Source organism: Oncorhynchus mykiss, chromosome 26 (genome assembly GCF_057628025.1).
Source record: "Oncorhynchus mykiss isolate SJ-2025 chromosome 26, ASM5762802v1, whole genome shotgun sequence".
Taxonomy (NCBI): domain Eukaryota; kingdom Metazoa; phylum Chordata; class Actinopteri; order Salmoniformes; family Salmonidae; genus Oncorhynchus; species Oncorhynchus mykiss.
In genome coordinates this window covers 17,447,387-17,474,751 of record NC_143047.1, presented here as the reverse complement: position 1 = coordinate 17,474,751, position 27,365 = coordinate 17,447,387, and the positions used below count along the sequence as shown (strand labels likewise).

The 27,365-nt window shown below is 41.5% G+C and overlaps 1 protein-coding gene across 1 annotated transcript; it reads right to left on the bottom strand.

Annotated features, from left to right (window-relative positions):
* Positions 1-9,945: 9,945 nt before the first annotated feature.
* LOC110506096 (polycystin-1-like protein 2) lies at positions 9,946-26,266 on the bottom strand. The gene is given in 36 exon segments (XM_090223399.1): positions 9,946-10,758; positions 11,871-12,002; positions 12,081-12,182; positions 12,384-12,594; positions 12,796-12,956; positions 13,075-13,202; positions 13,299-13,432; positions 13,589-13,919; positions 14,034-14,219; positions 14,310-14,450; positions 14,558-14,687; positions 14,690-15,216; positions 15,320-15,542; positions 15,730-15,962; positions 16,053-16,252; positions 16,350-16,496; positions 16,590-16,768; positions 16,863-16,964; positions 17,048-17,365; positions 17,368-17,585; positions 17,694-17,919; positions 18,128-18,259; positions 18,439-18,559; positions 18,728-18,852; positions 18,928-19,071; positions 19,168-19,305; positions 19,529-19,705; positions 19,835-19,983; positions 20,141-20,428; positions 20,692-20,839; positions 22,973-23,068; positions 23,203-23,324; positions 23,462-23,869; positions 23,964-24,104; positions 25,160-25,318; positions 25,981-26,266. Coding segments are annotated over 36 exon segments (6,834 nt in total). The 3' UTR covers positions 9,946-10,587.
* Positions 26,267-27,365: the final 1,099 nt, after the last annotated feature.

Genomic DNA, 27,365 nt, shown 5'->3' with positions numbered 1-27,365 from the left:
TGTCAAAATCAAGGGACTGGACAGCATACCCTGTTGAAGACCCTATTGAATGAGACGTGTTCCTCATCAGCCAGGTGCTGCTTAAAGGAGATATACAATTGTGACTGTCTCCTAGCGTGTGAGATAAATACATTATAAATCTCCCAGCGATAGACAGACAGGCCAGCTGACTTGAGAGGTAGCCACCAAACCCATCCTGTGTCTACTTCCAGTTTTACTGGCAGATCAAAGAAGGTCCACTGATAAAACAAGACCAAGAGTACCATCTTTGTCTCAAGAGAAGTGGTAGGCAGTTGGGCGGATCATGTTAGTTTAGGAGACTGGGAATTGAGCTGATTTCTGATTAAAATAATCGTGAAAAAACAGAACAGCTCAGCGAAGGAGTAGGATTATTCTATGAAAAAAACAACAACCCCAAAACACTATTACCTCTTTCAAATATCAATTTAATATTTAGGCCTACTCTTACACAAAGTCATCATGGGCAATTCCATGGTAATGTACAGTACATTCGGAAAGTATTCAGACCCTTTCACTTTATCCACCTTTTGTTACCTTACAGCCTTATTCTAAAATTGATTAAATTGTTTTCTTATCCTCATCAATCTACACACAATACCTCATAATGACAAAGCGAAAGCATTTTATTTATTTTTATTTAATTAATTTAGAATAAGTCTGCAATGTAATACAATTTAGAAAAATTGAATGGGTCTAAGTACTTTATATTTGGTGACAGAAGTTCAGTAAAATCACCCTCAGCTTTTTTATGTGACCACGTTTTCCAAAAACTCAGTTAAATATTTGCTCTGAATTAAGATTCAAAAGATGTCTGCAGAAACAATCTGGTGTCAGCTATGACATGAAACCTTGACCTTGAACCTCTTTTTGATTCTTGAACTACAGTGATGAAGTGGATTTACACACATGATAACATCATCATGGGTCCCTGATCTGTACTACACAGAAATATATCATTATGGATATAAATGTCATTCTCTTCCTGGTGATGTCACCTTTAATAGGTACACACAGGTAGAAATATGTTATATCCACCTTTGCATATTTGGGTATTATTCTACACACTGGCTATTATTTTAACGAGCTCCTCCCAAAACAAGACAACATTTTATTCATGGCAATTTCATAAGAATTTAAATCATACACTCTAACACGTAATAAAATAACTCCTTGCAAATACATCCTTGCACAAGACAGTCTGCTCTCAACCTTTGATTTCCATAATCATATCTATTATTATACAATATATTGATGGCAATTAGTGTTTTCTTAAGTTGTCCTCTTACCCTCAGCAGCAGCAAAGTCCAGTGTTAGGTTTGGGGAGGCGGGTGCCAGACCCAGCCACCAGTCCTGCTCCGGCTGCAGGTGCATCTGTAGGAACTGCTGGGTTCCGTCGTTTAAAATGAAGGCCAGGTGTCCACCACCCCGCTCACACAAGCCCTGTGCACTGAGGAAGGAACTTGAACGTGGTAGACTCAGAAACTCATAACAGGAGCCTTCAATGCCCTCTTGGTACTCTGGGCAGGATAGAGGTGCCATCTCATCCTCAGCACAAGACAGGATTAAGAGGAGAGTCATCAAGAGCAATACAGAGAGATTAGTGTTGTCCATCTTCACCCCTTCACATGTGCACTGTTACAGGCAGCCTGGTGACATGCTGTCTTTAAAGGGGACTGACATCAACAATTCCCTGCCACAACTTAAACATCACAGAATGATCTGTTCTGGATCCAACAAAGGTCGGTCCGCCTTGCAGTCTGGCTTTGTGAGTTTCCATTGGACGATGTATCCTTGTTCACAAACAAACAGATTCACAAACAAACAGAGCAAAGGCCTACGGTGAATGGGCTGTAATAAGGTCCTCTGGCCCCTCTGTCAACAGCCTCTGAGTATTATTGTTCCTTTAAGGCTGCCGATGATGGAGCAGCCATTGCAGCTTGCACGCAGTATATGATGATTGTGTCCAGTAGGCAGTGCTATAGACTCCAGTAGGCTACTCTGGTTAGAGAGAGACCTTTATACTGTATATCCAACTACTATTCCAACCCTAGCAGAATCCCTAACCTGTCTTATTCAAATGATAAGAAATCAATACATTTTTACAGTCAGAATTTCCTCTTCGAAGTATATCAAGGACTTAAAATCATATATCAAGATAGTTGTAATTTTTAGAGCCACAATTAACTATATTATTATGCAAGTCAGTTAAGAACAAATTCTTATTTACAATGATGGCCTATACTGGCCAAACCTGGACGATGCTGGCCAATTGTGCACCATGCTATGGGACTCCCAATCATTGCCGGTTGTGATACAGCCTGGATTCAAACCAGGGTGTCTGTAGTGATGCCTCTAGCCCTGAGATGCTGTGCCTTGGACCGCTGCGCCACTCGGGAGTCTCTCTAGAGTTCCCGCTCTCAACCCAGTACTATACTGCCAGTCACTTTGACATCCCTTTCGTAGGGGAACGAGGAAAACTTAATCAAATAAAAGCCTGCATATCAACAGATTATATTATTAGACTTTTAAAAGCCGCTAAAAAATATATTGCAATGTAGTCAATGACCACTTGTATTGTGGCAATAAGAAAAGGCAATAAGTATTTTCTGAAATCAAATAAAAAAAAACATGGTTTAAAAAAGTTTTTTTCAATAACGAAATAATAAAGTGCTGACACTTGTACTACCTGTCTCAGCTAAAGTGTGGTGGAAAACACTCAGTAGGGTCTTTACTAACCAAATATGTGTAGTTTTGGAGGGGGACTGTGGCGTACATATCAGGAGCACTTCGTTCTCCACCCCCTCCATAGCCCCCAAAACAATAGATTATTATTAAGATCAGTTTATTAGTCAATTGCACACAAGGTCCAACTGAAATTTTACTTCCGCCTTTTAACCCAACCCCTCTTAAAGACACACATACATACACATACATATACAGTGTGGCAGCCCAACGCACCTCTCCAAAACCTGTATACAGTGTCTTCGGAAAGTATTCAAACCCCTTGACTTTTTCCACATTTTGTTACGTTACAGCCTGATTAAATAGTTTTTTCCCTCATTAATCTACACACAATACCCCATAATGACATAGGAAAAACTGTTTTTTTTGTGCTCATTTATTAAAATAAAAAACTGAAATATTACTTTTTGATAAGAATTCAGACCCTTTACTCAGTACTTTGTTAAAGTACCTTTGGCAGCAATTACAGCCTCGAGTCTTCTTGGGTATGACGCTACAAGCTTGGCACACCTGTATTTGGGGAGTTTCTCCCATTCTTCTCTCCAGATCCTCTCAAGCTCTGCTCAGTTTGGCCGAGCGGCCAGCTCTAGGGAAAAGTCTTGGTGGTTCCAAACGTCTTCCATTTCAGAATGAAGGAGGCCTCTGTGTTCTTGGGGACCTTCAATCCTGCAGACATTTTTTGCTACCCTTCCCCTGATCTCTACGGACAATTCCTTCAACCTCATGGCTTTGTTTTTGCTCTGACATGCACTGTCAACTGTTCGAACTCATATAGACAGGTGTGTGCCTTTCCAAATCATGTCCAATCAATTGAACTTACCACAGGAGGACTCCAATGAAGTTGTAGAAACATCTTAAGGCTGATCAATGGAAACAGGATGCACCTGAGCTCAATTTCGAGTCTCATAGCAAAGGGTCTGAATACTTATGTAGGTATTTTTATTTTAGTATTTTTATTCATTTAATACATTTTAGAATAAGGCTGTAACGTAACAAAATGTGGAAAAGGTCAAGGGGTCCGAATACTTTCCAAAGGCACTGTATGTAAAGTACATATACAGGTTTGGGAAAGGTGCGGGGGGATGCCACACAGGTCGCCCAGGAGCTGTTTTGTGGGGGGTTAAGCGACTTGCGCAAGGGCACAGCGGCGGGCAATGGCATCTAGAATTTGATACCAGCACCTCTTCGGTCTCAGCTAAAGTGGGGTAGAAAATATTCAGTAGGCTCTCTACTAACCAAATGTGGTTCGTTTTTGAGGGGGACTGTGTCGCATGGCCTGCTGCTGGCTGCTCTGGGTAGGTCGAGGCCTCCCACTGGGTGCGAGCGGGTCTCCTCCTCACTGTGTACCAAGGTTAACCTTAATGTTTCTAGGGGTTACCTGGTTTTTCCTGCCAGTAGCATATTTTTGACTCAAAGATTAAGCCATGCAAGTCTAAGTACACGGGGTAGGCCCTATACGCTCACTATGCAAGTTGCTTGGGCCCTGCAAATTATGCAAGGGCCCCGCCTCCCCCTTGTGTCAAAGCGGGTGTCAGTGTTTACAACTTCAATGTGAGGATGAAGCGGAACTATCCTTCTGGTCACAAAAAGATTTTAAAAACACAGCACCGTGAGAGTGAATTGCAGGAACAGAAATCAGGTAAACTTGTGTTCTCTCCTGTCCAAGTTTGATGTCAGCAAATAACAGTAATGTGAAGTTGATGGGCTGTAGCTTACAGTGCATCTCTCTCTAGTCTGTCTTGCTAACCTAGTGGGCAGTGCATCTCTTGGTCTGTCTGTGTCTTGCTGGCTTGCCAGCCACTTCCAGGGCTGTGTTCTGTGACTTTGTGCCTGACAAAAGTGAGAGTGAAATATAACTATTTATTATGTTTGATAAACAGCAACGGGCAACGGTGTTTATAAATTGCAGCTCGGAAAAGATAACCGCTTCGCGCAGGGAACATGCGTTCATATGCACGTGCACAAAATGAAACTTTCCATGCAGCAACCTCTGTGGGGACCAGTCCAGACAATATATGGGTGTGGTGACACTCCTCATATGCGCACATAATTTTAAAACAAGACAATGATTATCTAGTCTCTCAGTCAAGGTTTAGTTACAACTCTGGACTAATGCAAGATGGAAAACAATGGATTGACATTGACTATCAATTTATACATTGAATTTAAAATGTTGATTAGCTAGGCGTACTGGGCAATATGGATGCAATGGATGCATCTAATATGGTTGCATCTCTCGGTAAATAATAACCATCAAGTATTCAGCCAAGCCACAGTATAAATAGTATTTTATATTTGAAAATGTATAAAAGGATATCTGGGGGAGCCAATTTGAATGGACCTGATGCAGTTGATAAAAATAATAATAGTATTGTTGTCACGTTCTGACCTTAGTTCCTTTGTTGCGTCTTTGTTTTAGAGTGGTCAGGGCGTGAGTTGGGTGGGTTGTCTATGTTGTGTTTTCTATGTTGTGTTTTGCGTTTGGCCTGGTATGGTTCTCAATCAGAGGCAGGTGTCGTTAGTTGTCTCTGATTGAGAATCATACTTAGGTAGCCTTTTCCCACTTGTGTTTCGTGGGTGTTTATTTTCTGTGTCTGTGTGTTCCACACGGAACTGTTTCGGTTGGTTATTTCACGTTTATTGTTTTGTTTCAGTGTTCGATTGTTTTAATAAAGAGCATGAACACGTACCAGAATGCGCATTGGTCCTCCGATCCTTACTACTCCTCCTCATCAGAGAAAGACAGCCGTTACAATTGTTATCTATAATTTACAGGTGCTATGCTTAAGTTTGTCAGTAGAGGAGATGCTAGATCATCAACCAGTACAAGCACAGACTCAGTTGATCCACATCCAGTCTCAGCCAGTACTAACACAGACCCAGTACAGCCGTCTTCAGCGAGTACTAACACAGACACAGGTGAAGTACTGTACAGGAAGCCTCAGCCAGTACTAGCACAACCAGAGGTGTATAGCCAGCATTATTTAAGCAGCTCAGACCCTAATAGAACACCAAATGACCCAGCAGATTGGCCCCCAGTCTTAACAGATTTTATGAGGACTGAGTTATTGCGCAGAGGTCAATTCAAACCAGGACTGAATTTTTCTTACCCTAAAGACAAGTCTAGAAGAGGTTTCCATTCAGGCTTATTACAGAGACAGCTGTCAAGTGGGGAAAATATTACCAGGAGCTGGCTAAATGGGGGAAAGATTACCAGGAGCTGGCTAAATGGGGGAAAGATTACCAGGAGCTGGCTGAATGGGGGAAAAGATTACCAAGAGCTGGCTAAATGGGGGAAAAGATTACCAGGAGCTGGCTAAATGGGGGAAAAGATTACCAGGAGCTGGCTAAATGGGGGAAAAGATTACCAGGAGCTGGCAAATGGGGAAAAGATGAGCTCTTTTCTACAAAAAACTACAAAACAATAAAGGAAGGTGTCAACAACACCATTCTGAAACACCATGATGGTACTCCTGAACACACAGACAATATGATTAAGTGGATAGAACTTGATCTGCTCCTAAGTCTGACTCTTGACCAGATACAAATGACAATTTTGGAGGCTGAAAGAAAGAGATGGTGGGATGTTCTTACATGTTTAATAAGTATCATCACCCAGTCTCCGGCTGAAAGAAACCTAGCATTCAGGGGTTCATCAGACAAACTCTTCAAACCAGATAATGGAAACTTCCTAAAAGAGGTTGAATTACTGGCAAAAATTTGACCCCGTTATGGAAAATCATCTTAGCAAAATTAAAGAGGGAGAGACACATGCTCATTACTTTGGGAAGCGCACACAGAATAAGCTGATACAGATTGTGAGTGACAAGATTCTGGAAGCAATAGTGACTCAAGTAAGAGACTCAAAGTACTTCTCCATTATCTTGGACTGTACACCTGACATTAGTCACCAGGAGTAAATGTCCATTAATCTGAGAAGCATGGCTTTAAAGGGAAAGCCAGATATCAAGAAGCACTTCCTCGGCTTTGTGAATGTTGAGGTTACAACTGGCTTGAATCTGTCAACTGTCATCTTAGATAACCTGAACGAGCTGAAGATTCCATTTGAAGATTGAAGAGGACAAGCTTATGAAAATGGGGCCATGAAGCGCAAGCACCAAGGAGTACAAGCCACACTGCTAAAAAACAAATCCCAGAGCCGTGTTCATCCCATGTGGAGCACCTACTCCAAACCTTGTCATTGCAGATGCTGCCAAATCTTCAAAAGATGCAGTTGGGTTTTTCAGGCATGTGCAAAAGCTCTTCACCTTCTTTTCAGCTGGCACACAAAGATGGAGTGTTTTGAAGAAACACATGAAAATAACTGTGAAGTCATGGAGTGACACAAGATGGGAGAGTAGGCTCCAAACTGTTCATGTAATCAGGTATCAGGCTTCTGAGGTTGTGTGACAGAAGTGCATTTGTGTAAATGACTGCTTAACTAACTATGTGACATAGTTTCTCAATTTCCTTCAGACAGTCCAGATAGACTGGTGCCCATGCTGATGCTGACAATGCCCAGACTGTAGAGGGAACCAAAGTTAATCACACAGCTGTTTAGGTTTTATTTGACTATTTTAATACATATAGCTATAGCCATAGCTGCAGTGTTATATTTTATTATTTTCTACATTTTATATTTTCTACAATTTCTTATTTATGTTAATGTTAATATTCACTTATCTTAAGATTCTATAGAAAATACTATATTCAATAAAAATGGTTTGTTTATACCTCATTCTGTTCTGTATAGGACTTGTTATTCTTAGGCCGATGGAGCAAACTGTTTTAAAGGAGGAAGGATTGTAGTGGGAGCACTGGGATGTCAGGTGTGACTGTGTGGCAATGGTAAAAGGTTTACATGGCTCACGGGTCAGGTAGGAGGGCCCCTTAGCAGAATTTTGCTTCGGGCCCCAGGGAGGTCAGGTACAATGAAACTGCTAATAGTTCATCAGTTATGGATTCTTGATCACTCCAAAGTTACTTGGATAATTGTGACAATTCTAGAGCTAATACAGATGTAGGATCTTCATTTGAGCCAGTTTGCTTCAGCAGGAAAATAATCCTACTGGAACAGGAAATGTGAATTACTTTGTGGATTATAATTAATAGACGTTCTTGATAGACGTTGATACATTTCTCGTGAAAGTGAGAATCATGTGGAAACTACAAACTTAAGAAGCCTTATCAAACCTACACTACATGTTTTGAATGTCCTGCATTGCAGGAAAGTTCTGCAACAGGTTGATCAAATTAAGATCCTACATCTGTACATTCCAACGAACGTTGACTTTTGAGGATTTGTGCATTTATCAAACCCCAAACGCATGTGGGGTCCTCTCGGGCACCCAGGGCACTTTTTGTGACTCTAGATAACCTTGAGCTGATAGAGTGCCCGTCGTTGCAGTGACATTTCATGATAATATCTGATCTATTAACTTTCCATTGGTTCTTCTGTGCACACTATGGTGACCACGGGTAATGAGGAATCAGGGTTTGACTGCGGAGAGTGAGCCTGAGCAACGGCTATCATACCCAAGGATTAAGGCAGCAAGAGCAAAATTACCCGCTGCCGACTTGGGGAAGTACACAAAAAATAACAAGGCCCTGTAATTGGAGTGAACACACTAGAAATTATTTAACGAGGATCCATTGCAAATATTTAGAAGTTGAATTGTACAGTGGTTAGAAACTTTGGAAATTGTCATTAATATGTTTTAATAGTAAAATTTGACTGCCTGTTGTGTATTGTCCAACGGTGTGACATAATGTCCTATGGGTGATGCTGATAAATGATAGGGGAAAAATGGTGTTGTCTTGGACAAAATGTGAAGAAAAAAATAAAAAATAAATAATTGTTAATAATTGCATGTGGCAGGTAACATCATCATAAGACACAAGTAAATTAATTACTTTTTCTCAAGGTTTGGCAAAATTTCGGGAAATTTGACTCAAAATGTAATGGGGAGGCGCTTGGTTATTGTCATTGTACAAGAAAATAATTTGTTTTTTAATTGAAATTCCAGAAAATCATGACTGATTTAAAGACAGAAGAAACTAATAATGAGTACAATTCATTTTCTTGGTTTGTTAATTTTGATATAAATGTTAAATCATTGGTGGCCACGAAACATTTCGAATTGTGTAGACATTGTTTTCAATTTTAGAAAATGTTATATATATATATATATATATATATATATATATATATATATATATATATACAATTAAAAATAGAGGGGAATTTAATTTTGACATGAGGTAAGTAGAGAGCAAGTGGGCCTAAAATAGACCCACCTTTGGGAAGTATTTTTAATAACATGTTCGTTTAGATATTTGGTTTTAAATTCCTCCCATCTAAAAGAGATTCTTCAGTACTTTTGTAGCCAGTAGTTCTGAAAGTAGCATGCATGAGCCAAAAGTGTTTCCCGAAAATTGCATACTACATCGCATATTTGCAGATATGTGCACCACATCAGTGCTCTTTCTCGCTCTGCTTTGTGTGCATCTTGCTAGCTGTCACTCAAATGGAGAAAGGCTAAAGCTCGTTGGCTGAAACTCGAAATGCTAGGGGACGTGGGGGAAAATGTAGGGAAAATGGTGGCTAATTGAGGTAAGTAATAAAAAAAGTATCCACGAGTTCATCTGACTCTGGGGAAGTAGATAAAGGGCCTCATTGCCAGAATCCTGCCAGTATCCCTTTAATGACCAACCATCCTGCACACCAGAACAGTAAGTGGAAATTGAATTTTTGTTTACTTCTGGCTTCCCACAAACTGTTTTTGTGCAACCCAATACAATAGGGAGCAACACTAGTGTATGTAAATATACCCGCATTGCGAAAAGCACCTGTGTTGTAGCTATCTACAGTAGCTAGCCAATCTTGCAGTTTGTCCATGCAACTATGGGCCAGTCAAGCAAAGCTAGATTTCTGCTTAATCTATGCATGGTACGGCTAGCTTAGCCTATAACCAACTGTGTTCGTTTTCATTGTTTCATTGTGTGGCTTATTTATATTTTTAGCATATAGGATGGCAACTTCACCTAACTTCGACATGGCCTGTCAACCAAGCATGTATAACTCTGTCACCCAACCAGACTGGGGTTAAAATTATTTTACAATACATTTCGAAATAAGTATCCAGATAAACTTTACTTGAAATAAAAATACACTCTCATGCATTTAACCCAAGTATTTGAAAAATACTTTAAAATATAATTTATTTGTAACCATTCAAATACTCAAATAAAGGTACTTGTTTTGGGCTGTGTATTTGAAAATACTCAAATACAGGATGTGTATTTGAAAATACTAAAATACAGGATGTGTATTTGAAACTACTCAAATACAAAGAAAACAAGTATTTACATAACAAATACTCAAATACACATGCATTTGAACTTAGGTCTGCAACCTACTCTTACAAGTAAAAACAGAAACTGCACTAAACCATTTCTGTAGTAGTTCTTTATCCTAGGGAAAGTGATCGGAATGAATTGCGCAGCCCACAACAGTCATCTCAGGCCTTTTATCTGATCTTAATGCAACCCATTATAATGATGAAAGAATACAGTTTGCTCTGGTTCAACACCCTTTATATTGTTTATTTATTTTGGAACTAAATATATTGAAAAAGCAGAACTGTTAGATAGAGGAAATATTATTTCATGTACATATGGTTAGAACATTGCTAGATTTTATTAAACAGCTACAAGCAACCATACAAGTGGTGCAAAAGTCTTGAAATAACATGTTTTAATACTCCTATTGAGCAACATAAATGAAAGCAGTTCCAATATCAATTCATACAGAGTGGCAGATCTTTACTGAGAACTAAGCATCTCTGAGGATATAGTGGAGGGTTCTTGCTTAGTAACAGAGGCATGGTTGGCAATCACCTTGGGACTGTTACTTTCTTCTTTCTTATATTTGATCCCGAACAAGCTGCAGAACTTCATCAGCATCAGATCCACTATCTCCTCCTCCTCTGAGGGCTGTAAAAAAAAAGATCAGTCAAATCTGATTGGTCTGACAATGATACACCTACAGTAGCCAATGGCCACTGTTAAATGGTGGTGTTGATACTGTATTATTTAAGTGATAATGCCCTCGAAGCCGGTGTTTGGAGGATATATTGGCAGTCCTCCAAACACCGACTTCGGGTTAGCAACATATTCAAATAATGATTGACATATTTGAATTAAAAACGTTATTTGGATTAATTTATTCATACTATTTCATCCTACCCTTGCCGGCTAGTCGTTCAGTCTTTTTGTTCTGTATTTATGGACGCGACCCAGTCATACATTGTAAATGTTCCATTGCCATACTGGCTGGCAACGTTCTGATCCCTTGCTTGCTAGCTAGCCAACAATGGGTAACTTACATTCACAACAAAATGTGCAGCCAGAATAACAGCAAAGTAACTGCATTTGCATTTGTTTAAACTGTTTTCTAGTGATATTTATTGTGATTAATCCCCATAATGAGCTAATGAGGCACGATTTCGCTTGGCATAGAAAATGTGTTCACTTGTCAGGACACTGTTGTTCAGAGGAGCTAGCCAACAACTCAGCTAATCACTTCAAACTGAAGCTGGAAAGACTGCAAACTAGCTGCACTTAGTTTTGTTTAAGCTATTTTCAACTGACATTTCTTTGCGTTTATCCATAAAAATGACGGCAGCTGATTCATGATTTCGACTGGATGAGAAACGCAGCCTGCCTGTCTGTCTCGTCCCGACTCCTTCATTACCATGGAACAGCTGGAGATAGAATTTGAATATTGAAACAATGTTTAAAATGTTGGAGATGCAGACAGCAAGGTTTATACAAATCTCTGCTGTTGAAAACGAAATGTCAGTCTAAAAGAAATGTGAGATAATGTCTAGATGCTTTTTATAGTGGAGATCAAGTTTGTAAATTGCTTGGCTGGGCTGATGAGACAGTGGATTGCGCAGTCAGATGGAACAGAGTAAATACGTCATAGATTTAGTCAGTGGTAACTTGTGGAATCAGCTGGAATGCGGTTTTAACCAATCAGCATTCAGGATTAGACCCATCTGTTATATAAACACAGAATATTATATGATTATGATGCACAGTACCTTGTGATGCATTTGCTCTTGAGTGAACGCCACCAGGATGACTGAGATGAACAGGTTCAGAACCACAAAGGTCATGAATATAATGCAAGAGCCAATGAGGAACGCTCCAAGCACCGGGTTGTAATCAAGAACCTGGATTGGAAGGAGATACCAATCAAAGACCTGCCATCATGGCCATAGCTGTAATTTAGAGAGCTTTCCTTTACTAACCTCGTCATAGTTGAAGATGCCTAGTTGCAAGCTGACCATGGTCAGAGCAGAATCCAGGAGAGTCCTATATGAGTACAGCTTCCAGCCATACATCAGATTAGACTGCAGACAATGATCACATGCTAGATTTAGTGTCAAAGCGTAATGAATCATAACTCAGCTGTGAAAGATTCAGTTAAATTGAAGAGACATTTATCACAAAAGCAAGCACATCGCAATTTATTAGGAATACAGATGCATTGCTACAAGAGAATGCCAAATAGGAAAGTTGGAGAATGAAAAGTTTTCCAGGAAGACCCTTACAATCATAGAATAGGCCAGGAACATAATGGTGATGACCAGTATGAAGCCTGATATGTCAGTCCAGGCACGTTGCAGTGTGGCTGTGATCATGTGTAGCTTGGAGTTGAACCTCATCAGGTGCCACAGTTTGACTGTAGCCAGTAGCACCAGGAATGCAATCAGATACCCCAGCACTGCATCTGCTGTGGCTGTCTCATGGAAACTGGCAAACCTGGATAGAGAGGGGAGAAGTTGAACATCACACAGGAGCAACGGACCAACAATAGGGATAACAGACTAGCGAAAGAATCAAATCAAATCAAATTTATTTATATAGCCCTAAGTACATCAGCTGATATCTCAAAGTGCTGTACAGAAACCCAGCCTAAAACTGAAGAAGAACAGAAACTCATGATACCCAGTGTGAACTCACTGGTCTTTATGGTTGTGGTAGTACTCCATGTCCCGGTTCCCTAGCAGGCTCCTCTTAATGAAGACAGACAGTGCGCTCCAGCTCAGGAGGATGATGGCGAGCTCCAGCAGGTTCCACTTTGTCTTGAAGTAAGCCCACTTCTGCTGCTTCATCAGCTTTCCCTGTGAGGAGAGGAGAAGAGTTAGACTCAGGAGGAATTCCAGAACAATGGCACTAGACCATTGTGTCACAGATTTTATACGCTTTACATATAAGAAAGGTATTTAAATGAAGGCTTACCTGAACATACATGTAGTAGAAGATAAAGAGGAAATAGATGACCTCAGAGGCCATGACAAAGATGTGGAGTCCACCGGTGGACTGGTATAGTCGGACACTCTGCAGCTCACTGCGAAACTGGAACGCTCCTGAGAGAATAAGACAGGTGCTGACAATCTGAGTTTTGGATGCCTTTAAATACTTACTTTGTGCTGTATCATGGAGTGATATAACAACTGTCTCACCTACAGCTGTGGTCTCCAGCATGAGTGTGACAATGCAGAAGAGGTTGACATTGGCATTGTACACTGTGAACTCTACAAAGACTGCTCGGGTGAACATATCAAGCCAGGTGTTGTCAAACAGATACTGAAGGGTACTGCAGGGACAGAATACATGGATGAATAAAATACACCATTCGATACACTACAGCCTTTGGGGACCGGGGCACCAACCTCCATTATATAACATTATATACATTTGCTATGGCATGATAATTGTGATCAATTTGAAGCATTGGTAATTGTGAGCTTACCTGCTAGCATTCTGTGAGTCAGGGCCCAGGTCCACCACAAACCCCCCTCCCCTGTAGAGAACCACACTCCCCCAGATGGGTTGGGCTCTGAGTCGGGCCTGGGTTTGATACCGCCAGGGGCTGCGGAGGGTCTTTGAGGTGTTTTCACTCGCAGAGCGGTTCCAGCCTGGCCCATAGGAGCCCATGTCCTCCACCTCCCATGAGTATGGAGCATGGCAGTCAGGTACAGCCTGGCGCATGGAGCGGGCGATTCGGCAGGAATTCTTCTGCACCCTCACCTGGCGAAGACGGGCATTACCAACCAGTTTGGAGTTCCCATCTGTGATGAAACCTTCAACACACCATTTGCTTTTGTTGACATAGGATTCAATCTATACCTTTATTTAGAACATTTTGGAGCGTCGTGTTTCTCAAAGAAATAAACATCCTCTTTAGAGAATCCTACCTGGGTACTCTCCGAAGAGGTTGCTGAGAAGAGAGGTATTTGCCCAGGTGAACACATTTCCGTGGCTCATACTGTCTGAGATCCCTTGGCTGAAGCTCTGCCGAATGTGCTGAATCAGGAAGTAAGCGTTAGGGTCCCGCTGACCATACGCCACAAGGAGCAACATCCACATGAACCCCATGTAGGCTGCAACAGAATCATAGGGCTTAAACATGTATGTTAACCAATAGGTGCAGTGAATGACAGTGCAGTGAACGAAAAAGTGGTTCCTCTTACTGAGAATCTCTTTGATGAGGGCGAAAACCTTCTGCTCCTTGATCATGTTGTTCCTCATCCTCTCGACGTCTGTGGGTGGCGGGGGCTGGTAGAAGCTACATGTGCTATCCCTCCTGACAGCCCAGACTACATCAGGGTCATCTGTGGACCAGATTGTGTCATCTTACACGGCTTAATGTTGTAAAAGTCTAGCTAATGTACAAGTAAACAGAATTTCCCCAAAACTGTAAATAAGGAAAACAAAGAACCTGGGTTTCTGAGTGCCCCCTCAATTTTTGGATCCCCATACTCCTCCTGATCAACTTTCTTCAGAACGAGAGCAAAGAAGGCTGCAAAACCTAGCACCTGTGATAGGAAATCCACAAAGTTATACCCAGATTACAGATACATGCTGCAGGGCATTTTAAATTGAAATGAGAAAGTTCTAATCTAATGTTTCTCACTTTCAGCGGCTGAATGATTAAGAGGCTCTGAAAGAAAGAAACGACCATGGAGATGAGCCAGCTTATAGAGCGGTCCTTCCCATAGGTCAGCCCATACATCATGGTGAAGTATCCTGATACTCCGCTGGTGGCTACCACCAGTATCCAGCCAATAAACACAAACCACCAGGGCAGCCCGTCTTGACAGCACTTTTTACTGCCACTGTCCCCATCACTACTCTCAGCTTGGCCCGGGCTTTGAGCCAGGTCATCCCCTGCCAGGCTGGAAGACTCTAGCAATCCCTTCATGCCCTGGACCTGCTGCACTGCCCGGCAGTAGCTGTCTGGGTTGGGGAAGCGAGAAGGTCCCAGTAGGCTCAGCTCCTTCTCTACATGGCGTAGCTGCCTGTACAGATACTGGCTGTTGGTGCTCCTTTTCTGTCTCCCATCCCCAGTCTTCTCAGGGCTCCCACACATGCTGGTCTCTGAAAGCAGAGGGACATAGGAAATATATGGGTCAGACAGAGTTTAACATCTTCAACCAATACTGATGATCATCATTGTAGGATCTGGAGGCTCGGGCTGTACCTTGCAGATTGGTTACCCCTAGTGAGAGAATGAGCGATCCCTCTTTCTTGGAGGCATCAGTGTAGAACTCTCCACTGGCTCGGTTCTGCTGCCGGATGATGTCCTCCACCAGAGAGAGCAGATTGTTGATATCAGTCTGTGGTCCAGACTTCATCTCTAACTCCAGGCGTGGAATGGGGCTCTTCATAGCCTTGGAGAGTGACTGAGCAATCTTCTTTATGTCCTGCGAGAATACAGTACATTAACAGCCTTGCTAATGTGGAGAGAATACAGAATAAAGACAGTCAGGAAGAGATCAAACTTACAACTGTCTACTTACAAATCATAGCTGACATACAGTATCTAAAATGAGATTTTATGGTAGGGACTGTTGGCTTCAATTGGAATATTAATATATTGACATAGTTTACCTTGATGACTGTGTCTGGTGTGAGTTCTCTGTCCCTCTGTGGGGAGGGGGGCTGTGAGTGAGTCACTCTGCCAGTCTTCCCCTGCTTGGACACCTCTGCCTTGGGCTTTCCAGGCTTCGTCTCTCGGGGGCGGGTGTTTCTGAAGATACTCACAATGAGGAGATTAATTGGAAACATTATGATTGAACTCTGAACTCCAATCATCAGCTGCTGCCAGGTGAACTCGATATGACCTACAGGAGTAGAAAAAGAAAGAAGAACCAGTTATTGTTCTGAAAACCTACCATTTCCAAATGCCACCAATACTGTGCAGGTGTCCATACCCAGGTCCATGGTCTGCTCAGAGGGGTCGGTGGGGATGCCCCAGAACATGATGCTGGTCAGCATGGTGCACAGCAGCAGAGAGAAACAGCAGGAGACTCGCTGGACACATGTGAAGGTGCTCGTTGGAGGCCGGCTGATCACAGAAAACCAGATGTGGCCATCACGGAAATCCTTTGCCGTCCTCATGAAGAACATATTGCTGCAGAATATACGGTATAGGAAGCTTGTACCATAATGGACAATTAGATTTGTATTAATATTTTACCATTCCAAGGTGCATTCAAGTTCCTTCTCACCTGAATTTCTTCAAATCCATCTCCGTGGCTACAGGGAAAACTTTATCCAGAGTGCACTCACTCATATCTATGGTCAGCCATGAGTTACACAGGAAGTGCCACTTCTGTCCTGTCTCTACATCTTGCACCATAACTTTGTTTATGTACCTGCAAGAAAACTCTTATTGTCAACTAGACCTACATCTTCACTTCAAAGTTCAACTTTGGTCATAGATTTTTCCCCTCCTCCCCCTTTCCTACCAGGCTGGGTGCCCCCCTGAGTTGTCGTGCCACAGCCTGATGCTCTGCAGCTCCCCCAGAGAGAAGGGTGTGGTCAACAGGAACATATCCACTGCACCCCTCTCAAACACAGGCTTGTCAGGGTCAGTGAGGTGGTGTGGCTCACTCTCTCCTTGCATGCCCAGCAGAGTCACAGTAACCTGCAGCATCAACACAGGGTCAGGGTGACTGAGTGTGGTTTTATCAGAGAACAGAATATGATGTCCTGCAGCAGTGGGAACTGTTGGTACTGACCTGAGAGGAGGTGGAAGCACCACGCCGATGCCCAGTGCTAATATTCAGCATGTAACGGTATTCAGCCAAGGGGTCATTATCTTCCAACAATGTCACCTTCACCTATAAGAAGTAACACTTGAAGGTAAAACTCTGCATCAACAGCAAAGATGATAAAATGGTAGCAGTGGTTTTTCAAGTCAGACCTTGGCTGTGTCCTGGATGTCCTTCCTGCGTGCCCATATGACCACCAATACGTAAGCAACAAAGATGGAACCAATAAAGCACACCACCACAGGATTTTGGGCGAAGGTGCCAAAGAGCTCAGCCGTACGTGACACGTCTACGAGGTTGGGCATGACGAAGAAAGAGTTCCCGAAGAAGGTCAAGTGCGTACATAAGCACTGGGTGGCCAATAGCGTGGTTAAAGGACCAACCTAAGGAGATCACAGTTGGTTTATGTATTTCATTATGGCCTGGTCTAGGATTGCAGGGATGCTGCAATGTGCCTTTGTTTTATCATAAGGTGTTGTGTAGTACTTGTTTAACTCACCCTGCAGCCATCTTCACTCCAGGTGGATAAGGTTTCATTCCAATATTTGCACTGAGCAGCAATGGAGGTGACAGTCACAGTGGCATTGACGGATTTAACCCCTGCTTCCACAATGGGCCTCACAACAAGATAGTGCACTCCAACTTTTCCTGTCAAATCTTTGGGACCCAGGACCCAGGTGTATTTCTCCTCTGTACCCAAAACACACACACAGTTTCTAAACGTGAAATGCTTTCCGTTCACCATGCTTCACAATTCTTATGTCTACGTGACTCATGTACGTTCAGGAGGTACATCACCTTGCGTGTTGCTCTGGTGAGGCATCTGAGTCTTGGCTATGTATTGTTTATCGTTTGGGTAGTCTTTATACCCCAGGAACAGTTGAAAGGTTATGTTCTTCGATGGCTTTATCTTCAGCACCAGTGTTACATCAGGTGAAGGGACATCGACCATCAGTGTGCTGTAGTTTCCCAAGTACAGTATTGTGCTGTTTGCTTGCACTCCTTCAGGCCTTGGCAAGAAGATCTGAGCATCAAAGAAGAGATTATGTTTTTCAAAGAAGAGATAATGGGTATATAATTTATTATATACAGCAGGATGTCATTCGCCACTGATATCTGATCCAGGATCTGCAATCTTATATCTTTAATTTAATATGGTATTATTAAGGCAACAGTAGAGTTGTTCCACTCTCAAATGACATAGAATATGAAGGGGTTTGCAGCACTCTGACCTCAATCTCCTCAGATAGGTTCTCTATGGGGATGACAGAACCATTTCCTCTTGTCAGGGAGACAGATCCCACAGTGCCGGTAATGTTGTTCTCCTCGCTCCATGAAAATGGGTTCTTCTTGAAACTTAGCATCTGTAACAAATAGGAAATCGTGAATCAAGAGAGAGGGTTTAAAAACCATACCTAATTATTCATCAACAAAACTAACAGGTACAAAAAGACATATCTCTCTTCACAATGAAAATACCTTTCATGCATACTGAATCATGATAATACATACATACAGTATATAGTCCCACATGCACACTTACTCTCACATCCACTGGTTCATCTGGAGAAAGGACATCAGCACCCAGGGGAGGGAAGGAAAAGCTTGCAGAGGAGCTATCTGGGATGTTTATAGACTGCATCTGAATAGTTTCTGTTGACACTCTGAGAGGGCATGATATGCTGTCACTCAATATTGAGGCTATATAACAGTTGCAATGTCTTGCAGACATTGCATTGTAACAGCAATGAAAATATGTCTGATGTGGTACAATCGTTGCTTTTTAAAACTACAGTTCCTTTTCTTATGTCCTCTGCCCACATTCTTCTTACCTGTTCACAAACACAGTTATCTGAGAGCTGTTGACAATCACAGGAGCTTCATCAACCTTCTTCCAATTCAACAGTGTACTCTGCACATTGTCCATGCCCTTGAGAAGTAAATCAGAGACTTCCTTCTGTGAAAGACAAACTGTTCAGTAAGGATGCTTCATTACTGTCATTAGACTAAGTGAAGGTAAATATGTGCTCACGTTTGAGGAAACATCCAGGATATTGCTGGCTGCCTCTACAATTGGTGTAGCTGCCTGCACCATCTCCTCTTCTCCACCATGCTCACTGACGTTCATGAAGAGGAGGGAAGAGCTGAGGTTTGCCACCAGGAAGCTAGCTTCAAGCTGGAAAAAATAGACCATCTGAAATGAAGTCTTTATTCTGGGCACATTTTGACCAATAGGCCTATGTGTTGGGGGGCTAGGTCTATCCAAGTGTACCTGAGCATCAGGACTAAGCTCATCACCCCTCTTGGTGAGTCCTGCCACAGCTCTGGCCGTCAGCTGCACTTTATGAGGAGTGCTGCTGGAGCTGTTCTCCAGTGCTTCAGTTATATTCATCAGCATCTGTTCTCGCAGCTTAAGGAGACACACCAACATTGAAGAATGATGTTTAAAGCCCTTAACCTGGACCTTTTACATGTACGCCAATTGCACAATCTCCATCTGGATTATTCAATCAGGATACCTCACAAACATCTGTCTTGTAAACTCAACGAAAACATACCACTATCTTTGTCTTAAAGTTCATATTCATTTAGTATCCCCCCCCCCCCCCCACACACACACACACTCCTTATACCTTCATCCTGTCATTCTTTTCCTCACTGGAGCCTTTATTCAGTATGTCCGACACAGACTTGAACATCTGTCCAAGGGTCTCTCCAGAGAGCATCCCCTGCTGCCCTAGATTAGCCACTGTGCACGCCACTGCAGATTGGAGCTCCTGCACTGAAGTTCCGGACTTGGCTGGCCGCACCTTGGGGGATAACAACTAAATGAGTGCTCCAATTACTAAATGGATGTGAACTATGGAGATGAAAGGCAAGTCAGAGCCCATACATGAAATTATATCATTTATTATTTATTTTGTTTGGTAATAACAAACCTCAGTGTTGATTGTGGTACTTCCACGTGTCTTTGTGTTCAATTCTGTAACAGTCACCTCTACCGACAGCATGTAGTTGCTGCTTATCTCCCCAACAGGTAGAAAGATTAACGTTACTTTATTTACAGAACTGCAGCGCAGATGTTTACCTGAAAGATAAAGAAGAAAAACTATCTGATTATATATATATTTTTTTTTTTACTAAATCAATATGGCATTTTTATCTTAATCTGGCTCTGGTGCTAAACTTCTTTGATGGGAGAAGGTTTCCTGAAATATACAACACTGGCAAAGAGGGATACTCACCTTGGTCAGTTTTAAAACAATATTGGCAGCCGTTTGTGCAGGATGTAGGTGTTGTACAGGTGATATTGAAAGGATCCAGAACGGTGCCATTCGGAGGGTAAATACTACATGAAGGGGGACTTAAGGTGATAGTCGGAGCAGAGGTTACAGGTGGCGTAGTATCAGCAGGTGCAGGAGTCGTAACACCTGGTATCTGAATGGTGTACCTGGCATATTCAAAAGTTTCCTTATCTAAAGAACGGTGATATAAAAGGATATTTATCTTATTTCCACTCGTGAACATGTTACATTAGGTCCATACTTTCTGAGGATGAATCAATCCCAACTATGCTCCTATAAATATCTCCAACAAAAATGGGGATGTCTAATTGATCAGTCGGGAAATGTCTAAATATGACAATTTGTTGACTTTTTTTCTGTCGATATGCTAAAGAACAGTTTGATGCAAGTTCAACATATCTGAAGGACATCCTGTTATCAACTGAGTTAACCAAACTTTTAGCCTGTACTTATAGTGTTTTTGGAATTGAATAGAAGGAATAGATACTCACCATAAACTACCACATGGAGATTCTGAAGCCTATCTGAAGCTTCTTTCAGGTAGTTTTTGTTCACTTTGTACTCTTTCTGACCATCTTGATCTTTTCTTTCCGTAAGTGGCTTTTTCCCTGCGTTGTTGTAACAGTTTTGCAGGGCACCCTAGAAGACCACAGAATTCAAAATGTTGTCCTCATGTACGCTGAACTCTGGCTATTGTATAGTCCATCACATGAAGTCCACAAATAATGTGTTTATGCATCAACTTGTTTTATTTATCTAGAATATGTCAACTCCAAATTAGACAGCATGGGTTAGTCAATAAATTGATTCATGCACTCCAATAAAACTCATTCACACATGAAAACAAACATTTCTCTACATCCACAATAAAATCTTCTAAACACGTGTATGTGACAAATAAAATTTGATTTGAAACCAATAAAACACACTTACTGTTGAAGGTCTTGGGTCCTCAATTTGCCAAATTACTTTTGGGCAACTGGAGTTACAGTCCAAATTTAATTTGACATCTTTTTTTACATCCACTATATTACAATTATCCTGGCAACTGAAAGAATATGGGAACGTTTTTAGCATAAAATAGACCTTAAAAACATTGAATTCACATTTTGTAACATAGTAACTTGATTATTGCTTCGTAAATACATAGCAATGGAGTTCAGCAGTTATTGTTATCATACAAATGGAAATAGGAACAGTGTTGTACCAGAAACAGTTTACCTTTGTAATAACAAAGCAATACATACATTATTATGTCATTATTGGGCAACTAATGCAACATTAGTATTAGTGTAATTACAGCATGCTCCATAGGCATGAGAGCAACTCATGTTAAATGTGACCAATTTACTTCTGAATTTGAATTAAATCAGTCAATTAACATGCTAATGTCATAACCCTGTTGTACACTTAAGGATTACAAATATGTCAATAGTTTAAGCTAAATCATTTCTAACCCAATTCATTCCAGATATTTAGTATCATTCTGTATGGCCACCTAGGCCAGTCCAAAAGCCTTATGATGTCCAACATACATGTAACTGCCAAAAGAAAGGAAACACTTGATTAAATGAGGGGTACAAAGTATATTGAAAGCCAGTCCTTCCACACAGGTGTTGTTCCTGAGTTAATTATGCAATTATTATTATTATTATTCCCTCATACTTAGGGTCATGTATAAAAATGCCCAGTTATTATTATTATTATTATTATTATTATTATTTTGGCTACCATGGCTGGATGAAGAAATGTCAGTGAGGGCTCTCAAAGGAGCATAGGGGGTTTAAGGTGTGTGTGTGTGTGTGTGTGTGTTTGTCTCAGTCACCAGATTGCAACACAATTGCAGACTTATTGGAGATTCTGGAGTGGTGCATGAGACAGAGTTTTTCACCAGCATCAACAAAACACTAACTTATGGAATTTCTAGAGGAAGCTTAGTGTCACCTCCCTCCAACAGAGATCCAGGCACTTGTAGAATCTATGCAAGGTGCACTGAAACCGTTCTGGTGGCCCAACACCCTATTAAGACACTTTATGTTGGTGTTTCCTTTATTTTGGCAGTTACCTGTACTTCTCTGAGGATGATTATGACGATGATACTAGAATTATTAATAGGCTTCTAGGATATTTAAATAGCAATTTTTATAATATTGTCATTGACTGTTTTTATAATGACACTGATGGGAGTTATCATGTCATGAAATAAAATAGCAAGACTTTGTTAATTATATTAACTTCACTATTTGAAGTGTATCCCCATATTACCAAATTCTAAAGTTGGCGAAGTTTGTTGGAGTAACCGTGATGCATTGGGATGTTGAAATCAAGTCGACCCATTTCCCATCGGCACTCCATTTTTTCACAGAAAAAGTGTATTCAAAAAACTCAAATGGGTTTGGAAGACAGTCTTTTTCAACCAAACGAGTCGTGTCTGTTGTTTTATCCTTGCATTTCCCTTTACAGTCTTCTTCTATTGGAATTGGAAAGGGAAAAAGGTTAGAAAACATCACCATAAGGCCATGCTGTAAAAAGATGACAGACACAACACTGAGTAAACAGAGGGGAAAAAACGATTGAGATTGTTACGGAAAATGGAAGTTATAAAACAAAGTTTACAGTCATTGTTTTTCATTTCATTCATATACTGTAATAGGGTGAGGTGAGAGGGTTCTCTTCAACAGCCCTGTGGCTTCAAGGCCTTAACTGGTACTTACTGCATTCCCATTCAAATTTGCTCTGCTTTCCATTAGATAGTCCTCCTAAGCCAGTTACCTCAAGTTTGACGCTTTCAGTGTCTTGACTGGCAGTTTCTGGAATGGCAGTGATTCTCAAGGTATAGGCTCGGCGAACTCTCATACGCTTTTCTGTCTGGGGATGAAAACAAATATGTGAAGAAAAACTGCAGGAAAATAATTACCTTCACATTAGTGAAAAAGGTGCTACCTGTTTAAGGTTAAAGAGAAATATATACATTTTTTGTAATTCTTAGCTATTTGACATACTGTGTTTGCATAGCCATTCTGCCTGAGGTCTGAACTGTTGTGACAAACAACTGTTGTGTTCCCCACATCCACATCCATGTGTGAGAATACATTCCAGGCCCTGACTTTCACTTGCAAAAATCCTGTAACAAAACAGCTGATATGAATAATATAAACAAGAGTATTATAAAGAATTTTAAAAAAGGTCTCTTCATCAGTCTCTGTTTTAATCTCTGAGTAAGGTTTGTTGGATGACAGTTTGAGTAGATAGGTTAGGTACCTTGGATAGTGGTTGAGATATTATAAACCTGCATGCTTCTGTTTTGCATGTCTCTGGTCTCAGAGATGCTGTCGTTGGCTCCAGACACCTGGAAGAGAAGCTGCACCGGGGCTCCCCGGTCTAGGGAGACACTAACATAGAGGTCTGAGTCTGGACACTCCCCCTCCTCAGCCATCACTGATCCCAGCAGGCCCTCCACAGGCTCCAGCAGACACACCTGCAGCTCAGTGGACACGCCCAAGAACGAGACCCCGTTAGAGGCATGCAGGGTCAGCTGGTGGCAGCCAGAACCCAGCTGTTGCTCCACCTCTGGTCCCACTGTGATGTTGTGGGGGACAATTCCTCTGACTGCTGATGAATTGGCCACCAACATCTCACCACTGTGGAGTTTGTAGATCACATTCGTACCTGTAGATAGCAAAGTTGTCTCACTCTACCAAGATTTGTACTCGGAAATGTAAGACCAGATACTTTTATTTCGGCTCATGTTGGTTTTACTTACCAGCTTCTACTTCTACCTGGATTTGAAGGGGGCTTCCGTACAGGGCCTTGCAGTTTGCACCATCTATTGATTGGTTCATGCTATAGCACTTAATGACGCCAAACTCCCCGATGGGCTCCTGAAGGATGACGTTTTTCTGGACTGTGGACCAGAGACACAGCTGGGTGATGAATATGACTGTGTGTGCTGGGTGCTAGTCTCTGCTCTAGCTTGCCAATGTGTTCAAATATAAGAACTGAAATGTACCAAACTAGAACAAAGTTAATGGCCTACTTGGGTATTTTTGTTTAGTTTAATTTGAAATGCATCACATTGCATTCTGCATTTGAATTGAATATACTGTATTCTCATGTGTGTTGCTGTATTATTAGAATATGCCTGAGGGACAACTAAAGTTGATTGGCTGATGATGCTGTGCCATTTTTCACATAGTGGTCGACTAAAGATTGGTTGTTGTGTAATCCAACTGATAAGAGGGAGAGAGATTGGAATCAAGCAGAGAAGCATGTAGTACAGGTACTGTCTGAAGGCCACACAGCAACCACTGCTTCCTATATACTGAGGGAGAGGAAAATCACTTTACATAGTACATACTGTAACAGAGTGGGATAAGCTGTGTAGATAATAAGGGGCATATACTGTAGGCCTGTTTTTGTCACAACAGAAAGTGCTACTAACAACGTAAATTATATGAAATTGTCATTATCGTTTTCCTCATTAGGCTGTCTTCCTTTTTAGAATTGAGTTGTACAAAAGCCATTACATTTATGGGAGGGGTATCAGTACACATGGTTTAGATAGAGGATCATTATTACAATGCCTACTCTGAATGTCTGCCATTCATGCATGAAACACTAGCTCAGGAGGACAAACAGTGCAATACGTTAAATGCAAAGGTCAATATTTACTACCTTGTATTTCTATTTATTTGTATTGTTTTTACAACCAAAGCATGTGATTTCACTATATTCAGGCTATATTCAGTGGCTTTGCTTTTATTCGGCTACTGTGGTTTCCCGTGCGATAAAGACATCTTTTATGTTGATTATACAATAGCTCCTTCCTCAAGTGGAATTTTGTTCTCGTGCATTTCCCTCCTTTGCTGCAGCTGTGTTTGTTTTACAATATTAACAGTTCTATCCAGCTGCACTCCTCGCTCTCTGCCTCACAAACACACACACGCATCAAATACAAACCAAATTGGCAGATGAAGTGCAGCTCCTGGCTACAGTTGCTTGTTGCCTCCCACTGAAACCCTGAGCTCCTCAGTATGTGACCACAGCCAGCCCCTGGATCAGGGTCGTTCACCCAGTTAGAGTAGCTGACATCAGAGCCATCAAGCCAGGAGAGAGGACCTGAGGATTTACAGCACAAACACCAATGAAAGTATTATATTCTATATACACTGGGGGTACAAAACATTAGGAACACCTGCTCTTCAAAGGAGAGGAAATAAAGTATTATTTTCCCACAATATTAGATGTCCCATCTGTTCGACCTGACATGCTTACTGTGTACTATCTAGTTAATTTAATAAATACTATGATAGCTTGTGTTCTCATGAGGAATGTCAGAGGCATTAATAAAATATGTAAAGGAGCAGGAAGGAAAGGAAACAGCGCTATTAGGTGATACAGTTTGGTCCTTTGTGTGGGGAATTTAAAAGACTGCTTTAATTCAACGGACTGGACAGCAAAACCTATTGAATGACAGATGTACCTCATTAGCTGCTAAAAGGATATATCTAAATGTGGCATGGTCTCCTAGCAATGGTGCGAGATGAACACATTATAAATCTCCCAGCAAGAGGCCAGCTGATGTGAGAGTCAACAAGCCCAGCATCTTAGTCTTAGGTTGGGAGACCAGTGGAAATGTAACGGTTATCTGTACAATATCTGCTCAAATGAATACAATGCACTCTACTCCCACCCTTTGAGATCCTTTGGATGATCAAAGGATCTAATGCATTAGTGTCATCAAATAATGCCCACTTTAGTTGCCTGGGCTGCTCTCTTACCTTCAGCAACAGCAGAGTCCAGTGTTAGGTTTGGGGAGGCAGGTGCTAAACCCAGCCACCAGTCCTGCTCTGGCTGCAGGTGCTTCTGTAGGAACTGCTGTGTATCAATATTTAGAATGAAGGCTAGGTGTCCACCACCCCGCTCACACCAGCCCTGTCCACTGAGGAAGGAACGCGGTAGAGCCACAAACTCATAACAGGAGCCGTCAAAACCCTCTTGGTACTCTGGGCAGGATAGAGGTGCCATCTCATCCTCTGCACAAGACAGGCTTAAGAGGAGAGCCATCAAGAGCAATACAGAGAGATTAGTGCTGTCCATCTTCACCCCTTCACCTGTGCACTATTACAGGCAGCCTGATGACATGCTGTCTTTTAAAGGGGCCTGACATTACAGAATAACCTGTTATGGCTGACTGCACTTTCTTTGTGAAGTTCTAATGGACATAATCCTTGTGTACAGACCACATGGATATAGTGAATGGTCTACAATAAGGTCCTCAGGGAAGGACCCTGTGTCAACAGTAATAATGGGTGCCTCTGAAGGCTACCATTGATGTAACACACTGCAGCTTGCAGGTGTAGATCAACTTTATACAGGTTTGGCAGCAACAAACCAATGACCCAGATAAAGACCATCAGAGTTATAAAAGTCCAAAAATACAGAGACTCTTTGTATTTATACCACATATTAAACTTTACAGGGCCAAGAATTTTGTTGATTAACATTGGTACTGCTGTGAACTGTCAGAGGACTTTTAAATCGACCACTGACCCAGACAGTGGCCTTGTCTCCTGATAGTCATGTCCAACTCTTCTGGACTTTTGACATCCTTAGTTGTAAAGGAAAATGCATTTGTTCATGTGGTGAACTCGACAAGTCTGCTGTCTGTTTTGACTAATAAGAACATGTCTCTTTTAAGGAGCTGCATGTGAGTCGGTATCATGTCATTTGGTGTTTATTCAGTTTTAGCTCCCTTGTTTCTATTGTGTATGAAAATGTAATCTAATGATAGAATGTTGGCGTTTATGGGACTCTAGACCAGCGCTTCCCAAACTCGGTCCTGGGGCCCCCCTGGGTGTAAGTTTTGGATTTTTCCCTAACAATACTCAGCTGATTCAAATAATCAAAGCTTGATGATGAGTCGGTTATTTGATTCAGCTGTGTAGTGGTAGGGCAAAAACCAAAACGTGCCCCCATGGGGGCCCCAGGACCGAGTTTGGGAAGCATTGCTCTAGACCAGCTGTACTATGTGGTAATCAGTGACAGTAGAATTGACCTCTGTAAAACCATAAACACATATAGCTAAGTATGTGCACAGATAAAGGCAAATAAACTTAGGTCCAAAGTATAGGCCTGCTCTACATTTTCCAATTGACTAAAGAGA